The sequence below is a fragment of the Megalobrama amblycephala genome, linkage group LG8 (genome assembly GCF_018812025.1).
Source record: "Megalobrama amblycephala isolate DHTTF-2021 linkage group LG8, ASM1881202v1, whole genome shotgun sequence".
NCBI lineage: Eukaryota > Metazoa > Chordata > Actinopteri > Cypriniformes > Xenocyprididae > Megalobrama > Megalobrama amblycephala.
In genome coordinates, this window is record NC_063051.1 from 5,622,700 (window position 1) to 5,638,295 (window position 15,596).

General features: G+C 38.2%; 1 protein-coding gene across 5 annotated transcripts in view; it reads left to right on the forward strand.

The window, feature by feature from the left end:
* The window catches only part of cntn4 (contactin 4), a 197,361-nt gene that overhangs the window by 68,869 nt on the left and 112,896 nt on the right, over positions 1 to 15,596 (forward strand). For all 5 annotated transcript variants that reach the window (XM_048198885.1, XM_048198887.1, XM_048198888.1 and 2 more), the window contains one exon: positions 10,642 to 10,817. In XM_048198885.1, coding sequence (XP_048054842.1) covers positions 10,642 to 10,817 — 176 coding nt within the window. The remainder of the gene's footprint in view (positions 1 to 10,641; positions 10,818 to 15,596) is intronic.

Sequence of the window (15,596 nt, forward strand, 5' to 3'; positions counted from 1 at the left end):
GATTTTTTTTGTCCTAATCACTTTGTTTCTATTTCTGCAGCATTGCACTGGGTAGCCTCGCCCAAAGAGAAATCTCATTTTTCCCATTATCGCTGTACATTAAACATCAAACATCTGATTTACTTGAGTGACTTTTTTTTGAAAAATAGTGACTGTTTTCTGATAGGTTTCCGGAACGCTCCCCACATCTCTCATTGGTCGGACAAACAAATAGTCCCTCCCCAAACTCACCCCATTGGGTGAGCCAATGTTCCTGTGTAGGATTTTTCATAGATTAGAATGTTTCAGTAAAAAGTATGTAGGTAAATATTGCTGTTTATTGCTATGTATTGGTGCATATAAAGGAAAATGAGTAAATAAAAATATACAGTGCATCCGGAAAGTATTCACAGCGCTTCACTTTTTCCACATTTTTGTTATGTTACAGCCTTATTCCAGAAGGGATTAAATTAATTATTTTCCTCAAAATTCTACAAACAATACACCATAATGACAATGTGAATGAAGTTTATTTGAAATCTTTGCAAATTTATTAAAAATAAAAAATGAAAAACTCACATGTACATAAGTATTCACAGCCTTTGCCATGACACTCAAAATTGAGCTCAGGTACATCCTGTTTCCACTGATCATCCTTTAGATGTTTGTACAATTTGATTGGAGTCCACCTGTGGTAAATTCAGTTGATTGGACATGATTTGGAAAGGCACACATCTGGCTATATAAGGTCCCACAGTTAACAGTGCATGTCAGAGCACAAACCAAGCCATGATGTCCAAGGAATTGTCTGCAGACATCTGAGACAGGATTTCTGCAGCATTGAAGGTCCCAATGAACACAGTTGCCTCCATTGTCTGTAAATGGAAGAAGTTTGGAACCACCAGGACTCTTCCTAGAGTGGGCCGCCCGGCCAAACTGAACAATCTGGGGAGAAGGGCCTTAGTCAGGGAGGTGACCAAGAACCCGATGGTCACTCTGACAGAGCTCCAGTGTTTCTCTGTGGAGAGAGGAGAAACTTCCAGAAGAACAAACATCTCTGTAGCACTCCACCTATCAGGCCTGTATGGTAGAGTGGCCAGATGGAAGTCACTTCTCAGTAAAAGGCATATGACAGCCCACCTGAGGGACTCTCAGACCATGAGAAACAATTCTCTAGTGTGATGAAATAAAAATTGAATTCTTTGGTCTGAATAGCAAGCGCCATGTCTGGTGGAAACCAGGCACCGCTCATAACCTGGCCAATACCATTCCTACAGTGAAGCATGGTGGTGGCAGTATCATGCTGTAGGGATGTTTTTCAGCGGCAGGAACTGATCGAGGGAAAGATGAATGCAGCAATGTACAGAGACATCCTTGATGAAGACCTGCTCCAGAGCGTACTGGACATTAGACTGGGGCGAGACTTCATCTTCCAACAGGACAACAAAGGAGTGGCTACGGGACAACTCTGTGAGTGTCCTTGAGTGGCCCAGCCAGAGCCCAGACTTGAACCCGTTTGAACATCTCTGGAGAGTTCTGAAAATGGCTATGCACCGACGCTCCCCATCCAACCTGATGGAGCGTGAGAGGTCCTGCAAAGAAGAATGGGAGAAACTGCCCAAAAATAGGTGTGCCAAGCTTGTAGCATCATACTCAAAAAGACTTGAGGCTGTAATTGGTGCCAAAGGTTCTTCAACAAAGTATTGAGCAAAGGCTGTAAGTACTTACAGGTGCATCTCAATAAATTGTGGAAAAGTCGTGGAAAAGTTCATTTATTTCAGTAATTCAACTCAAATTGTGGAACTCATGTATTAAATAAATTCAAAGCACACAGACTGTAAGTACTTTAAGTCTTTGGTTCTTTTAATTGTGATGATTTTGGCTCACAATTAACAAAAACCCACCAATCTCAATAAATTAGAATACCTCATAAGATCAATAAAAAAAAAAAGGATATTTTAAATAGAAATGTCAGGCTTCTGAAAAGTATGTACATTTCTATGCACTCAATACTTGGTTGGGCCTCCTTTTGCATGAATTACTGCATCAATGCAGCGTGGCATGTGGCACTGCTCAGGTGTAATGGAAGCCCTGGTTGCTTTGATAGCGGCCTTCAGGTCATCTGCATTGTTGGGTCTGGCGTCTCATCTTCTTCCTCTTGACAATACCCCATAGATTCTCTATGGGGTTCAGGTCAGGCGAGTTTGCTGGCCAATCAAGCACAGTAACACCATGGTCATTGAACCAGCTTTTGGTACCTTTGGCAGTGTGAGCAGGTGCCAAATCCTGCTGGAAAATGAAATTGGCATCTCCAAAAAGCTTGTCGGCAGAAGGAAGCATGAAGTGCTCTAACATTTCCTGGTATATGGCTGCGTTGACTGTGGACTTCAGAAAACACAGTGGACCAACACCAACAGATGACATGGCAGCCCAAATCATCACTGACTGTGGAAACTTCACACTGGACTTCAAGCAACATGGTTTCTGTGCCTCTCCACTCTTCCTCCAGACTCTGGGACCTTATACCCTGAGAATGGTAATTTAATAGAACTTGAAATTAAATATTCTAATAATTTGAGATACTGATTTTTTGATTTTGATGAGCAGCAAGCTGTAATCATCAACATGAAAACAAAAGTCTGGAAATATTTTACTTTGTCTAATAAATCTAGAATATATTTGTTTTACTTTTTGAATTAAATTACGAAAAAAAAAAAACTTTATGATATTCTAATTTATTGAGATGCACCTGTATGTACAATTGTGTTTTTTTTTTTGTTGTTGTTGTTGTTTTTTTAATAAATTTGCAAAGATTTCAAACAAGCTTCTTTCATGTTGTCATTATGGTGTATTGTTTGTAGAATTTTGAGGAAAATAATGAATTTAATTCCTTTTGGAATAAGGAAAAAATTGAAGCGCTGTGAATGAAACTAACATTTTTATTTTTTTTAAATTAAAAATTCATTTAGTGGAAAAGATATGGAAACATGCTTTGATTATTTGTAATTAGATTCTTTAGTTTTACATTTAGCTCTTACATTCAATGAATTATTGAATCTACTTGACATTTTTTAACTGTTTTCAAACAGTTACAGTACATAATTATTGTGATATATACAAATGTTCAAAAGTTTGTGGTGGGTAATATTTGTTTTTAATGTTTTTAAAAGAAGTCTATTATGCTCACCAAGGCTGCATTTATTCTATTCTAAGTCTATTTGAATATATTTTAAAATGTAATTTATTCCTGTGATGGCAAAGCAGAATTTTCAGCAGCTATTACTACATTCTTCAGTGTCACATGATCCTGCAGATCTAAAACTTTTGAGTGGTAGTGTATTTTTGAGCCGTTTTCAAGCAAAAGCATAATTATTGAGATAAGTATTTAGAAACATTGTCAAAAGACTGAAAAATATTGAGAATTTTAGCTGTATATTGGCCTTTTCATTCTCCCTCACATATTATGATTTATTTATTTATAGTTAAGTATGTTCTTAAGTATGCTAATGTAGCGACTGGCCTCTAATGAACGTGTTCCCCTGACACTGTTCAGAAGTGCTGTAGAAAGACGGATCCATGTGCTGTTCCAGAATTGATCAAGCTTAATGGAAAAGCTAATCAGTAGCTTCCTCTTTCCTGTCAGGAAGGTTGAATCATGGAGCCTTTTGATGAATGTCCTTCTTTCAACAGCTCTAGTGTCCATCACTTTCAAAGTGCATTAAGTTCAACCTCCTGAACTACTCCCATCCTTCCCCAGTGCCTGTGTGCTATATTCCAAGTTAGGGTTTTGGGTTGCAGCAGTTCTCTAGTTAATTGCTCACAGGAGGGGAACATTTTCATGAATAATGGCTTAAACTTCACTCCTTTCTACATAGATGATTTTAAATATAGTGCTCAAGTCATATATATATATATATATATATATATATATATATATACAAGGACCACTTTTATGATAGCTCGCTTGACAGCTCCTAAATCATTGTAAATGTAATTGTTTGGACATTTTTTTTTTTATTATTTTTTTTTATGTTCCACAAAGTCATACAGGTTTGGAATGACACAATGTTGATTAAATGATGGCAGAATTTTATGTTTTTACTTAAGCTATTCTGTTAAGCCCGTGCACAAGCCCGGAGGATAATCAAAGCTGTGAATGTAGCTTTTGAGCTAAGGCATCTGGTGTGTGTCTACCTTCTTGAAGAAGGTTTTAGTAAAGAACGTGTTACACAGAAAGACTTAAAGTGTGCAACATATCCTAAAACTGCCTCCTGTCTCCTGAGCCAGATGGTGTTGTATAGCACTACGTAATGTCTGGTTGAGCATGAGCACGTAAAGCATGTGCTCAGCAAATGGAGCGTCTGGTTAAAGCTGTCACTGCCGTGAGGTGTTTGATGTTGTGATCCTATGTTATCATACTTCAGTACTATTATTTTTATGTCAAACTACACTTTAAAGTGAAAAAGTGCATTTCTACCTGAACTGACCTATATTACATACTTTTGTTGGTGTAACTTAGTGCAGTCAGGTTGATTTGGTCATACAGAATAATATTTTGACATTATCACAAAATAAACCCTAACAGGGTGAGCGCGGTACATTATTTTTGTTTATTATATGGATATGCATAAATAAATGGACATAACATATTTATCTGAGTTGCAATTACTTTATTATGTGAGAAGAAAAAGTTGAAACTCTCTGTAATGTAGGAAATCACTTGCCTAAATAGTCAATTGTACAGTTTACTACTACACAAATATAATAGCATGATTTGATTGACCAATCAGAATCAATTACTGCAGGGAGCCGTGTAACAAAACCAGCTCTTTTTTTTTAATCAGTCTTAAGTTAGATATTAGCACTGCCACATAACTATTGGAATCACATATTGTCCATGTAGTTGTAGTATGTATAAAATTCAACATTGATAATAATAATAAATGTTTCTTGAGCACCAAATCAGCATATTAGAATGATTTCTGAAGGATCATGTGACACTGAAGACTGGAGTAATGATGCAGAAAATTCAGCTTTGCATCACAGGAATAAATTACATTTAAAATATATTAAAATTGAAAACAGATATTTTAAATTGTAATAATATTTCACTTTTTTGCTGTATTTTTGATCAAAGAAATGCAACATTTGTGAGCATAAGAAACAAAAATATTTTAAAAATGTTACTAAACTAACCTTGAACAGAATGTGGGCAATTTTAAGTTTTTTTTTTTTTGTTTTTTTTTGGAAACCTCTAACTGGTACTATATGTTGTGCGAAACATCACCTGGCATGGAAATTGTGATTTTTCAAGCCTGGCTTGTGTCATTTCCTGATCTCATTGACCCATCTTCTCCCAATAGTTCCTCTCCACTCTTTTACTATCCGTTAACTATCATTAAAATACCAAGAATAAAACCGAAAAAAGCCATGTTATATCATTGCTTATTGAAAAGCCCTGTTAACCTTCCTTGGTCTGCCGCTTTGTAACACCTATTCCTTGTGGAGAAGGTTGAAGAGGCGGTATAATTGAAGTTTAACAACTTATTGTAAATTATACTGCTAGGTTCTCTTCATCTGAGACGACAGCTGCTCCTTATACTTCAGACGTCCCACCTTCTCTCTCTGTAGCTTCTCATTCTAATTCACTTCTCCTCTTTACCTCACTTCAAGAAGCTTAGCTTAAGACATGAAGGAGACTAGAGAATGCTACAGAGTATCCTTGCATCACCTCGTCGTGAAGTTGAGGGAGAATCGTCAATCAAAGGATAGCCCGTAGCCATAGTTACAGCAGCAGATGGGAAGTGGCCGTTTTTTTAGCGGTTACACAAAGTTTCTTGACATGCTGTCATATAGCAGCATTCTCATTTGTATGCTGATAATTGATCTTTTGAAATGAAGTTGTTACATTTTTCGGGAGAATGCGGCGGTATTTCTGGCCCCCATGATGAAACAAGAACGAAGCATTGGCGTAGTGTGAAAATGCAAATGTGTCACAAAAACTTGGAGATAAAGAGAAATAACACAGGCTGTCTGTGACACGAACTGGATGTTTTGTCACCCAAGATGGGAAGTGTAGGTGGTGAAATCTCAATTTCTTCCAGGGACAGGGGGTTAGTAATAACTGATGACATCCATTCGTACCCTTCTTGTTTCAATGCGATGCTACGTTATATAATTGGATGTCTTAGATGCGACATTTCAACCAACGAGTTTGATTTCGCATGATGTTGTCATTATTCTTAATTGCGAGTGTGCTTTTACCCTTCACAAATCGCCAAATCAGGAATCTCAAACAAACAAGAAACTCATTTTATTGTCAAAAACCACTCGTCCCTTTTTCTTTTCATCAGCCTCACTAAGATCAAACAGAGCAGAAAAGGGCGCTTGGAAACTAGCAGGAAAGAGAAATCATCTTATTATTGAGCCTGAGATTTGGAAACTCGCCACTCCTATCAATTACTGGCATCTCTAAAGACTGTGCAGTATCGCTCACTGTGGGCTACAAATATGAAATATTTATTGCTTTTTTGTCTTTTGAAAACACTCGACGTGTCGGGAATGTGCGGGTGTCTTTGATTTAGAGGTACTAGATTCAAATTAGACTCGAGAGCAGAAGTCCTGAAAGAAGCAATGTAGGGCTACACCCATATTATTTCTGAGCTTTGCATAGACACGCAGTCGCTTCCTGGTGTGAAGAGTCTGTGTGTTTGCAAATGACCCTCCTCTCAGGGGGCATTAGGGAGATTCTGTTTTTGTTTAGGAAAATAAGATGCATCTGTATACAAATGTGAAACAGACAAAGAAAACAAGATGTTGTACTGCAAACACCATTTAGGAAAGCACGGTGTGAATGTACCGCATGCTGAACTGGGAGACATAACATAAGCTTTCTTGCTAGGGATGAAAACTCTGTCATCATTTACCCACTCTAATGTCGTTCCAAACTATTATGCATTTTAGTCTGCTGAACACAAAAGAAGATATTCTGAAGAATGTATTCTGAAGCAGTTTTTTTGTCCATACAATGGAAGCCAATGGGAACCCAAACTGTTTAGTTACCGATATTCTTCAAAATATCTTTATCTTTATGTTCCACAGAAGAAAGAAAGTCATACAGGTTTAGAACATCGTGGGGGTGATTAAATGACGAGTTTTTAGGTGGACTATCCCTTTAAAAAGGAACATAGCTATTGTGAATTCAGTCAAGTTTTATGGCTTTTAGTCCATGTGTGCTTGGAAGCAAAATGGTTACATAAAATAATGTTATTGCGGAAAATATAGTTGAAACATCTTGTTCACAGGGATGTATACTGGTTTTTGTGCTGTCTACTGCAATATCTGCAGCTGAGATTGGTGGAAGGTGCCCCGCTTTGTGCCTGACAGGCGGTTGAGGACATAACCCTAAACTTGATGCTAACTCTAACCATACTGAGCCTGTAAGGCTAATCAGCCTGTCAGGCACATAGCAGGGGCACCTTGCGTATATCGCAGACTAGCAAACACTGTCTAGTGCAGTGTTTCTCAACCCTGGTCCTGAAGGACCCCCAACACTGCAGGTTTTGTCTTTCTCCCTAATTAAACACACCTGATTCAACTCATCAGCTCATTAGAAGAAACTCCACTACCTGAAATGAGTGTCTCAGACAGAGGAGACTTTCAAAATGTGCAGTGTTGGGGGTCCTCCAGGACCAGGGTTGAGAAATACTGGTCTAGTGTCTTGAACTGAAGGCTGCTATAAAATATCAGCATTATATCAAAATTAACCCTACATACTTTCTGATTTAGTTCCTGATCTAAATGATCCATCATTAAAAAGGTAAAAAAAAATTTTTTTCCGAAATTTCGGTCTAAAATTCCGTCACCAAGATTTAAGCCCAATTTATACTTCTGCGTCAAGTGTAGGCAGTAGGTACGGCCAGGGTTGCCAGGTTTTCACAACAAAACTCACCCAATCTGCGTTTTTGGCTGGGTTCCCCTGGTAAAATTAGCATTCCAGGGGCTAAATATCATATTATTTGGGGTCGCTTCAACCTGCGGACATGAAAAATAAGCTGCGGCAACAGTGTAAAAGTATCCCAATTTGACTTGGCAACACTGAGTACGACGTAGCCTACGCTTTGTCGTGTACCCTGCACCATACCCTGACGCGCACCTCCCCAAAAATATAACTAGACATCATGGCGACGCAGACCGCAAGATCTGTGATTTGTCGGCTTGGTAGCATCGCATTTCCTCCTATGCATTTCCGGCATGTTCTGGCCGGACGAGCAGAGAAAATTCACCCTCCTTTTCCTTCAACCGGTTCACATCTCCTCCAACGCCTTCTCTCGTTTCTGCATTTTAGTTTTAGTAATTTCACTAAAAGTAACTGTTTTTCAACATCGATGAGCTCCAACTCCAACATGATCCGCTGTTTCAGTCGCCATTGTTTGTAGTAGCCTAAACTCAAAACAGCGGCAAAGAAACTCAACACAGTGAAATATTTAAACCTCACCACCAACTAGCATTTCGGCTCTGTAATTGCAGAGAAACGCAGACAGAACGAAGAAGTATAAAGGCAAGGCAAGGCAAGGCAATTTTATTTGTATAGCACATTTCATACACAGTGGTAATTCAAAGTGCTTTACATAAAAAAGAATAATAAAAATAGAAATGCTCACGATGGCGTCGGCTACGTGTAGGCTACGGCGTACACTCGACGCAGAAGTATAAATTGGCCTTTAGATTTCAACCCATCTCCACCAACTGGCTGTAATTTAGTGACCACTTTTCATGATCCAGTCAATTACTGATGGATAAAATCAACTCTGACCCTACAGTACTTTTTTTTTTTCTCATTGAGCATCCTGTTTCACATCACATTACAACGGTATAATGAGTTGTAAGCAGTCTGACAAATTATGTAGTGATTTGATATTGGCTTAAAAAAAAAAAAAAGATAAGGCCTTTTGATGTCAACACAGCGATTTTGGTTTTGTTTCAAATAATCATGCAGCCTGACATAGATCTCTCATAAAACACACACACACATAACCTCATTAACGAAGTATCATCCTCTTCCCATTACCACAGTTAATGATGAAAAGAGAGCGATTTTTACAAGCCTGGTGTATATGTGGGTTTTTGTATTGATTTGGCATATTGTTTATTTTAATAAGGCTGTTTGAAGGGTTGGAGAATCTGTTGATACCTTAAATGAATTCAATCCTTCAGTAATCTCAGTAAATTCCTGTAGTAATCACACTGCGTGCTATAGAATACAGAAATGCTTATTGCAAATATTAGTTTTAATTGGTGCTCTGTCATGATAAAGCTCACATTTGATGCTGTATGACTTTGTGTTCAACAAGATGGATGGTCACAAGCCGTGCCATTCTGGGCATTAATCTTGGAATGGGCTAAAAAAAAAACAAGCTTCTGAATTTATCAGGGCTACAGCTGGTTGCTTTTCATTTAGCAGACACATTTTTATGCAAAGCACTTTACAGTGCACTAATTGCAAGGACAATCCCATTGGAGTTAGTGTAGTGTACTAAGTGCTTTACTCTGGAGTCTAATAACAGCACTGCATCTCGGTAACTCATTGCAGTTCACTGGTTGTTTTTATGTGGGATCACACTTTAGAACTTTTGTTTCACCAGCACAGATTTGTACCCACATGTCTGATGACAGCCAATAGATCCAAAAAACCCTTGCTTCCGGCCATGTGCTTTCTTATTAAACTTTATTAGCTGATATTGACTGCTGTGTTTGTTTGTAAACCTGAAGATTTACTTTTTGTACTTTATACTTTATATATTAAACAATGTGATATGCTATACATATACTCATATATATAAAGTAAACTGTTAATACATGGAAATATATGGACTATTCAGAGACACATTCTGTATATTCAATCAAAATAATATACTGTACAGTGGTCCCAAAATATGTAAATGAAGCATCCAAATGTCTTTTTAATGGAAATCAAACATTGTTAAATGTTATGATTGAAAAGTGTGTTGTGTTTTCTTACGTTAAAATAATTAATTAAAATAAATGGTTTTTATGTAATGTTGACTTAAGTGTTAAATTAAGTGTTAATGTTAAAACTTAACATTCAAAATGATTTTTGTTTCTCAAAAGTTGCTTTTTCATACTTCAGGAGATTTAAAGAGTTCTAATTGAGGAATATTTTAAGTATCAATTTTGTCTCGAATGTTTTCCCAAAATTAGGAGAAAATTAAAAAAAAAAAAGTTTTATTTTTATTGTATTATGCTCACCAAGGCTGCATTTATTTGATCACAAAATGCAGTAACTGCACTTTCACTTATTGTGAAATGTTATTAAAATTTAAAATTTCTGTTTTCTGTTTCAATATATTTTAAAATATTACAAGATTTACAGCATTTATTTGAAATAGAAATTAACATTAAATGACACTTGTCACTTTTGATCAGTTTAATTCATTCTTGCTGAATAAACATATTAATTTCTTTATAAAATAAACTTGCTGACACCAAACTTTCGGTGGTGTTAATTTCGATATTTTAAAATAGATCTTCAATGACAGAAGATAAAATCCTTGCTGTGATAGTTCGGTCATGGAAGGTCGTGATGAGAAATGTATGAGTTCATATTGAAATCTCTGAACTGTGAACTCCTTTGTCTTGTAGGTGGAAACTAAATGGCAGTCTGGTCAACCCTAAACCCGGCTCCCATCACAGCCTCTCTGGAGGCAACCTTCGCATCAACCATCTCAATAAAGATGAGGACGCTGGGACGTACCAGTGCCTCGCTTCCAACTCCTTCGGGACTATTGTCAGCAGGGAGGCCAGCCTAACCTTTGCCTGTAAGTCACATTCTGATCTCTGATCAAACTTGCAGCACAGAGCAGGTCCAAACAAACAGGACATTGCAGACCTGACAGCACGGACTGGTACGCTGGCCCTTGTTCTCCTCACTGATAACATGATCAAAACGAAACTGTTTTCCCTGAGGAGAGCCTAGTCGCTTTCTCACCTTCTCTCATTCTTGTTTCTCTCTCACTCTCTCTGTATCTCACATACACACAGGGTGTTCATGGGCCACATTCAGTCTTGCAGTTATCATTTATACGAGCTGACATCAAATAAACGAGATTCAGTAAAACACATTCAGGCCTTGTGCTCCTTGTTAAGACTGGTTTGAAAGCTACCGTGCGACTGGCAGCTAATTGGTTCAAGCTCCACCTTTTCCACACACCCTCTAAAAAAGCCCTATCAGCCCATAAAATAATGAGCATAGCATACTAGTGTACTAACTGTATACTTTCTGCAGTATGTACTGTACATACTATTTGAATTTTCTCTATCCATGGAAACCCTGACTGACCTACTACATAATGTGCAGACCACTCTGTGTAAAGCCCCGGGTATATTTCGGCCGTCCGCGTTCGTGCACCGTCTGCATGACGTAACCCCGTCCGCGTGCAGCCCAAATTTCGAGACCATGCGGACGGTGCACGTGCAACAGCGCATGCGCAAGCAGGACAGAAGAGTCCACTAGGTGGCAATATGCACAGTGCTGAGCAGAATGTGCAGTCTTCGAAGAAGAGTGTGTATAGAGCAATTCATACACAAGACAAATAAACTCATAAGCATGCCTTCTCCATCGTTTTTGGTGTATCTTCTGAACTACGTTGTAATGGTGGATGCACTATTTGTCTTCTCCAATCCTACCCAGTGAAAAATTGTACTGCACATGTGTCGAACTCGGTCACCCGCGCGCATTCGTGGTTAGTATACTTTGAAGGATGCGCGGACGCGACTGCGTGCGAGACGCGTCCGGGTGCTGAAATTGAAGTATACCCGGGGCTTAAAATACCATACCCCGCAATGCACTCAGTTTGGCAAATTAACTGTTTTATTTTAACAATTATTTTATTTTATTTTAAATGTGGGCTACAATAATAAACAAACAATACAAGAAACAATAATAAGAAAGGGGGCGGGGTGGGTGGGGGGGTGGTGTGGTTGGAGAGTTTTTATTTCCAAGATGAAAAAATGGTATGCTCACTGCCTTACAAAGGCAAAATAGAGTAAGTAAAATTTAGATTTTATGATTCAATTTTTATACTCCTTTTTCTTTGAATTGAAACGGCAGTACTATTTGAAATGTTTATTTTTTAATGCATACTTTTTCACATACTATGTAAAAAAAATACGTTGACACAGCAATAAGGTTGTCAAACGTACTGGTATTACAAAGTACAAAAGAAAATAGTTTACGTACCAGCATCTCTGTAGTACCGAGTACCAGGTATATTCGATACATGCTGATAGACTGCATTCAAACGCTCTTGTTTGTGTTTGTTTGAGTTCTTTCGGCGACTTCTCGGGAAAATGCTTTAATAACTTTAAATGCGATCTGTTTATGTCAAGAATTTACACAGTCGGGTTTTTTTGGTAAGGATATTTATTATTTCCTTTCTGTAACTGCCTTTCTTAAGGCCCCGGTATACTTCAAACAAAGTTCTTTTTCGTTCTTCGTTTAGGAGTAAAACGAAGTTCGAAATGCGTGACCAGCGATATATTGTAAACGAACATCTGACGCCGCCCACACCGCTGAGAGCGACGGTTATATGAATATGTAAATATGTGCCGTGCACTTTCTTCTCATTAACAAAATAAACACAACAAAAATGAGAAAACAGCATTTATTATAGAAAGCATAAGAAAAACATCTGACGTCCCAGCATGGGAATGTTAGCATGAGCTCTGCAAAGTAGCACTCCAGTCACGTCACGTCATACAGCACTTTATTCAATAGATTGCTTAAAATCAAGAAGCTTTACAGTATCAAACATGAAAAACAGTGTTAGTGCCTCATTTTTTTTTTACAAGCACAACTTCATTTTTTACTATAAAGCGGCTATCCAGTGTGTTCATGTTTTCACCCACGGAGATCTTACCTCAATGAATTCAACACGAAATGACTCAAAGACGTGTCCCACCCGATTGAAGGCGGAGCCTCAGCGCACACCTCCTAGGTTGTTTGCAATCACGTGGTTCTGGTGACGCGCGAAACACCGGTGGAGGGCAAGCAGTGAAAATTAGAATGGAAGAGATGGAGAAAAGTCCTTTCTGTGCTGATTTAGAAAGGTATAAACAGAAAATCATAACATATGTTAGACGTGATCTTTATGTTATGTAGATGAGTGACTTTTCCACTGAATTGAAAGACTTTCCTGCCATCGAGGAGATAGATATAGAGAATGTGAAGCTGCCGTCACGCCGCGTTCAGTTCTAGTCTGGATTTATATCGCGCTGCCTTTCTGCTATTGAAGTTAGGGGAGTATTTGTGATTTTCTGTCGCGATTGTGAAAAATATCGCCATGTAGGTCATTTATGCTGAATCGAGAATTGCAACAGGAGTTCACATCATCGTTCAAAGAAAAAAACTGGACGCTGTAATACAATTGTTGCCTTATACGTGTAAAAACAAACTAAGGGAAGCAGTTTGAGGAGGTGACGGGAAGACGCCGTACAGTATATCAAATCTAATAATGTCACTGATTTAACCCACTCCCTATCACTCAATAAAATAATCACATAGCTGAGTGTTTTTGAAAGTGTTGTCTTTGTTGTTGAATCGACGTCTGTCAGCTTTTTAAACATTTATTTATTTGGACATTTTCTGATGGCTGAAGCAGCAGCGCGTGACACTGTTCTCATGGTAACCAGATCAACATTGTGAACGGAAAACTACAAAACTGAAGTGAAAACATCAAATTATCATTCAGTGGGATAAAATAGCTTATCTTCCCTACAAACGATACCATGAAGAATGTGGATATTTAACCAAGTCAAAAACAAATGAGGTAAGCAGGTATCCATATTAATTTCAGTATCAGCAGACGCAAAACGCTATTATAAAGGCGACAACTTCTAAAGTTAAAAAACGGTATAAGTTATGTAAACGATATAAATACCTTCTGGGTTCCCGATTTTATCGATTTGAGCAACCCATAGACTGTAAAAAAATATGGACGTAGCGTCCGTGACGTCACCCATAGAGTTCCTGAACAGCAGTTTTGAAGCGAAAATGAGGACGCGGCCATCTTAGCTGCGCGTCACCGCACGTCACTCCCGGATAACTGAAAATGGGCAAAGAGGCGGGGAGGTGGTTTGAGCTGATATGACTGGTTGCTGAAACCACGCCCACCTAGCTCGACGTGACCATGTTAGCAGCAAAGGAGCTATCTATCTATCTTAGATACGATCTAAAATATTAATGAAGACAAGTTTTATCATCAGAACGTTCTAAAGGTTTACTGTCAAGCTACGGTGTTTTTTAAGATATAGATCCTCCAACACCAGTAGTGTTGGTTGTGCAAATAACAACATGGAAAATCAAATGGGACTTCATACCTTTATAATAGAGATCGCGAGATGAATCCAATCCGTGGCACTTGGGTAAAATATGAGTGTCCATTGCAAAACAAAAAAACATGTCACATTTCTTCTGAATGATCTGCTCTCTGTCATCGTTCTTCAAGAAAGGATGCAATCTGAGCAGCCTTTATGTTGTAAAACTGTATACGATCGTATCTAACAAACAAATGAGCCCGTGTCCAAAGTATATATTTTTTGGACATATATATTTTTCAAGTGACCACGCCCTTAATTATGCAGAACTTTAAGGCTTAATATAATTTAATCGGATAAGTTATAAAAAAAATTCACCCCCCTCAGAGTTGTCATGAAGGGCAAAAATAGCAGTATAGACCAAAACCACAATTTGAACCAACTTGTAAACATGTTTTTTTCTGCTATGAACTTGGCCAATTTAACATGGGACTCTATGAGATTATGCTCTCTTTTGGAGCCTGTCCCTAGCGGCCAGTCGATGAATCGCAGTTTAAGTTACTTCCGTATTGGCTTCACGAGAGAAAGGGGGAGGTTGCCGCTTGGAGCAACCATAAATGACGCAAAACATACGAATCTTGAGTTTTTGATAGGATTCCTATATAGAAAAATCAGTCCCTGCCCTCCAGACTCATTCGCGCTGCTGCTGTGACGTCAGGTGCAAACAACCTATTTCGTTATCGTCACTGACCAATGGTAGTACGAAGGTGTTTTGCAGCTGAAGCGAACTTTTCCTGAAAGTTCGCTTTGGCTAGCCGTTTCGAACTTCCAAAAAGAACTTCCAAAAACGAACTTCTTTTTGGCCTGATTTTGTTCGAAATGACGTCACATCAGTTCGTTCTTCGATTTCGTTTGAAGTATACCGGAGCCTTTAGGGTTTCCGCAAGCAGAAACTTTAGCAATGTTGTGTCTTTGAATTGCTGTCAGAGTTTTGAGTCCAAACTGTCGAGTCCAAACGGAAGCTGTGTGACGTCATGTGAAAAGGGTCTATAGAACATGGTAGCCAATCACAATCATATCTGTTAAGCATGTGAACCCTTTGGCCTGTCAGTAAAGTTAGTCACAGCTGAAAATGAGTTTTTTTGTTTAACGTGAGCTGAATTCTTTCATTATAACCAACAAAGTGTAAATAAGAGATTCATTGTACAATTAAGACATCTTTTTTATTATAATGAGAGTTTTTCCGCAATAGTGTAGTATTGATTGACAGACTTAGTGATTAT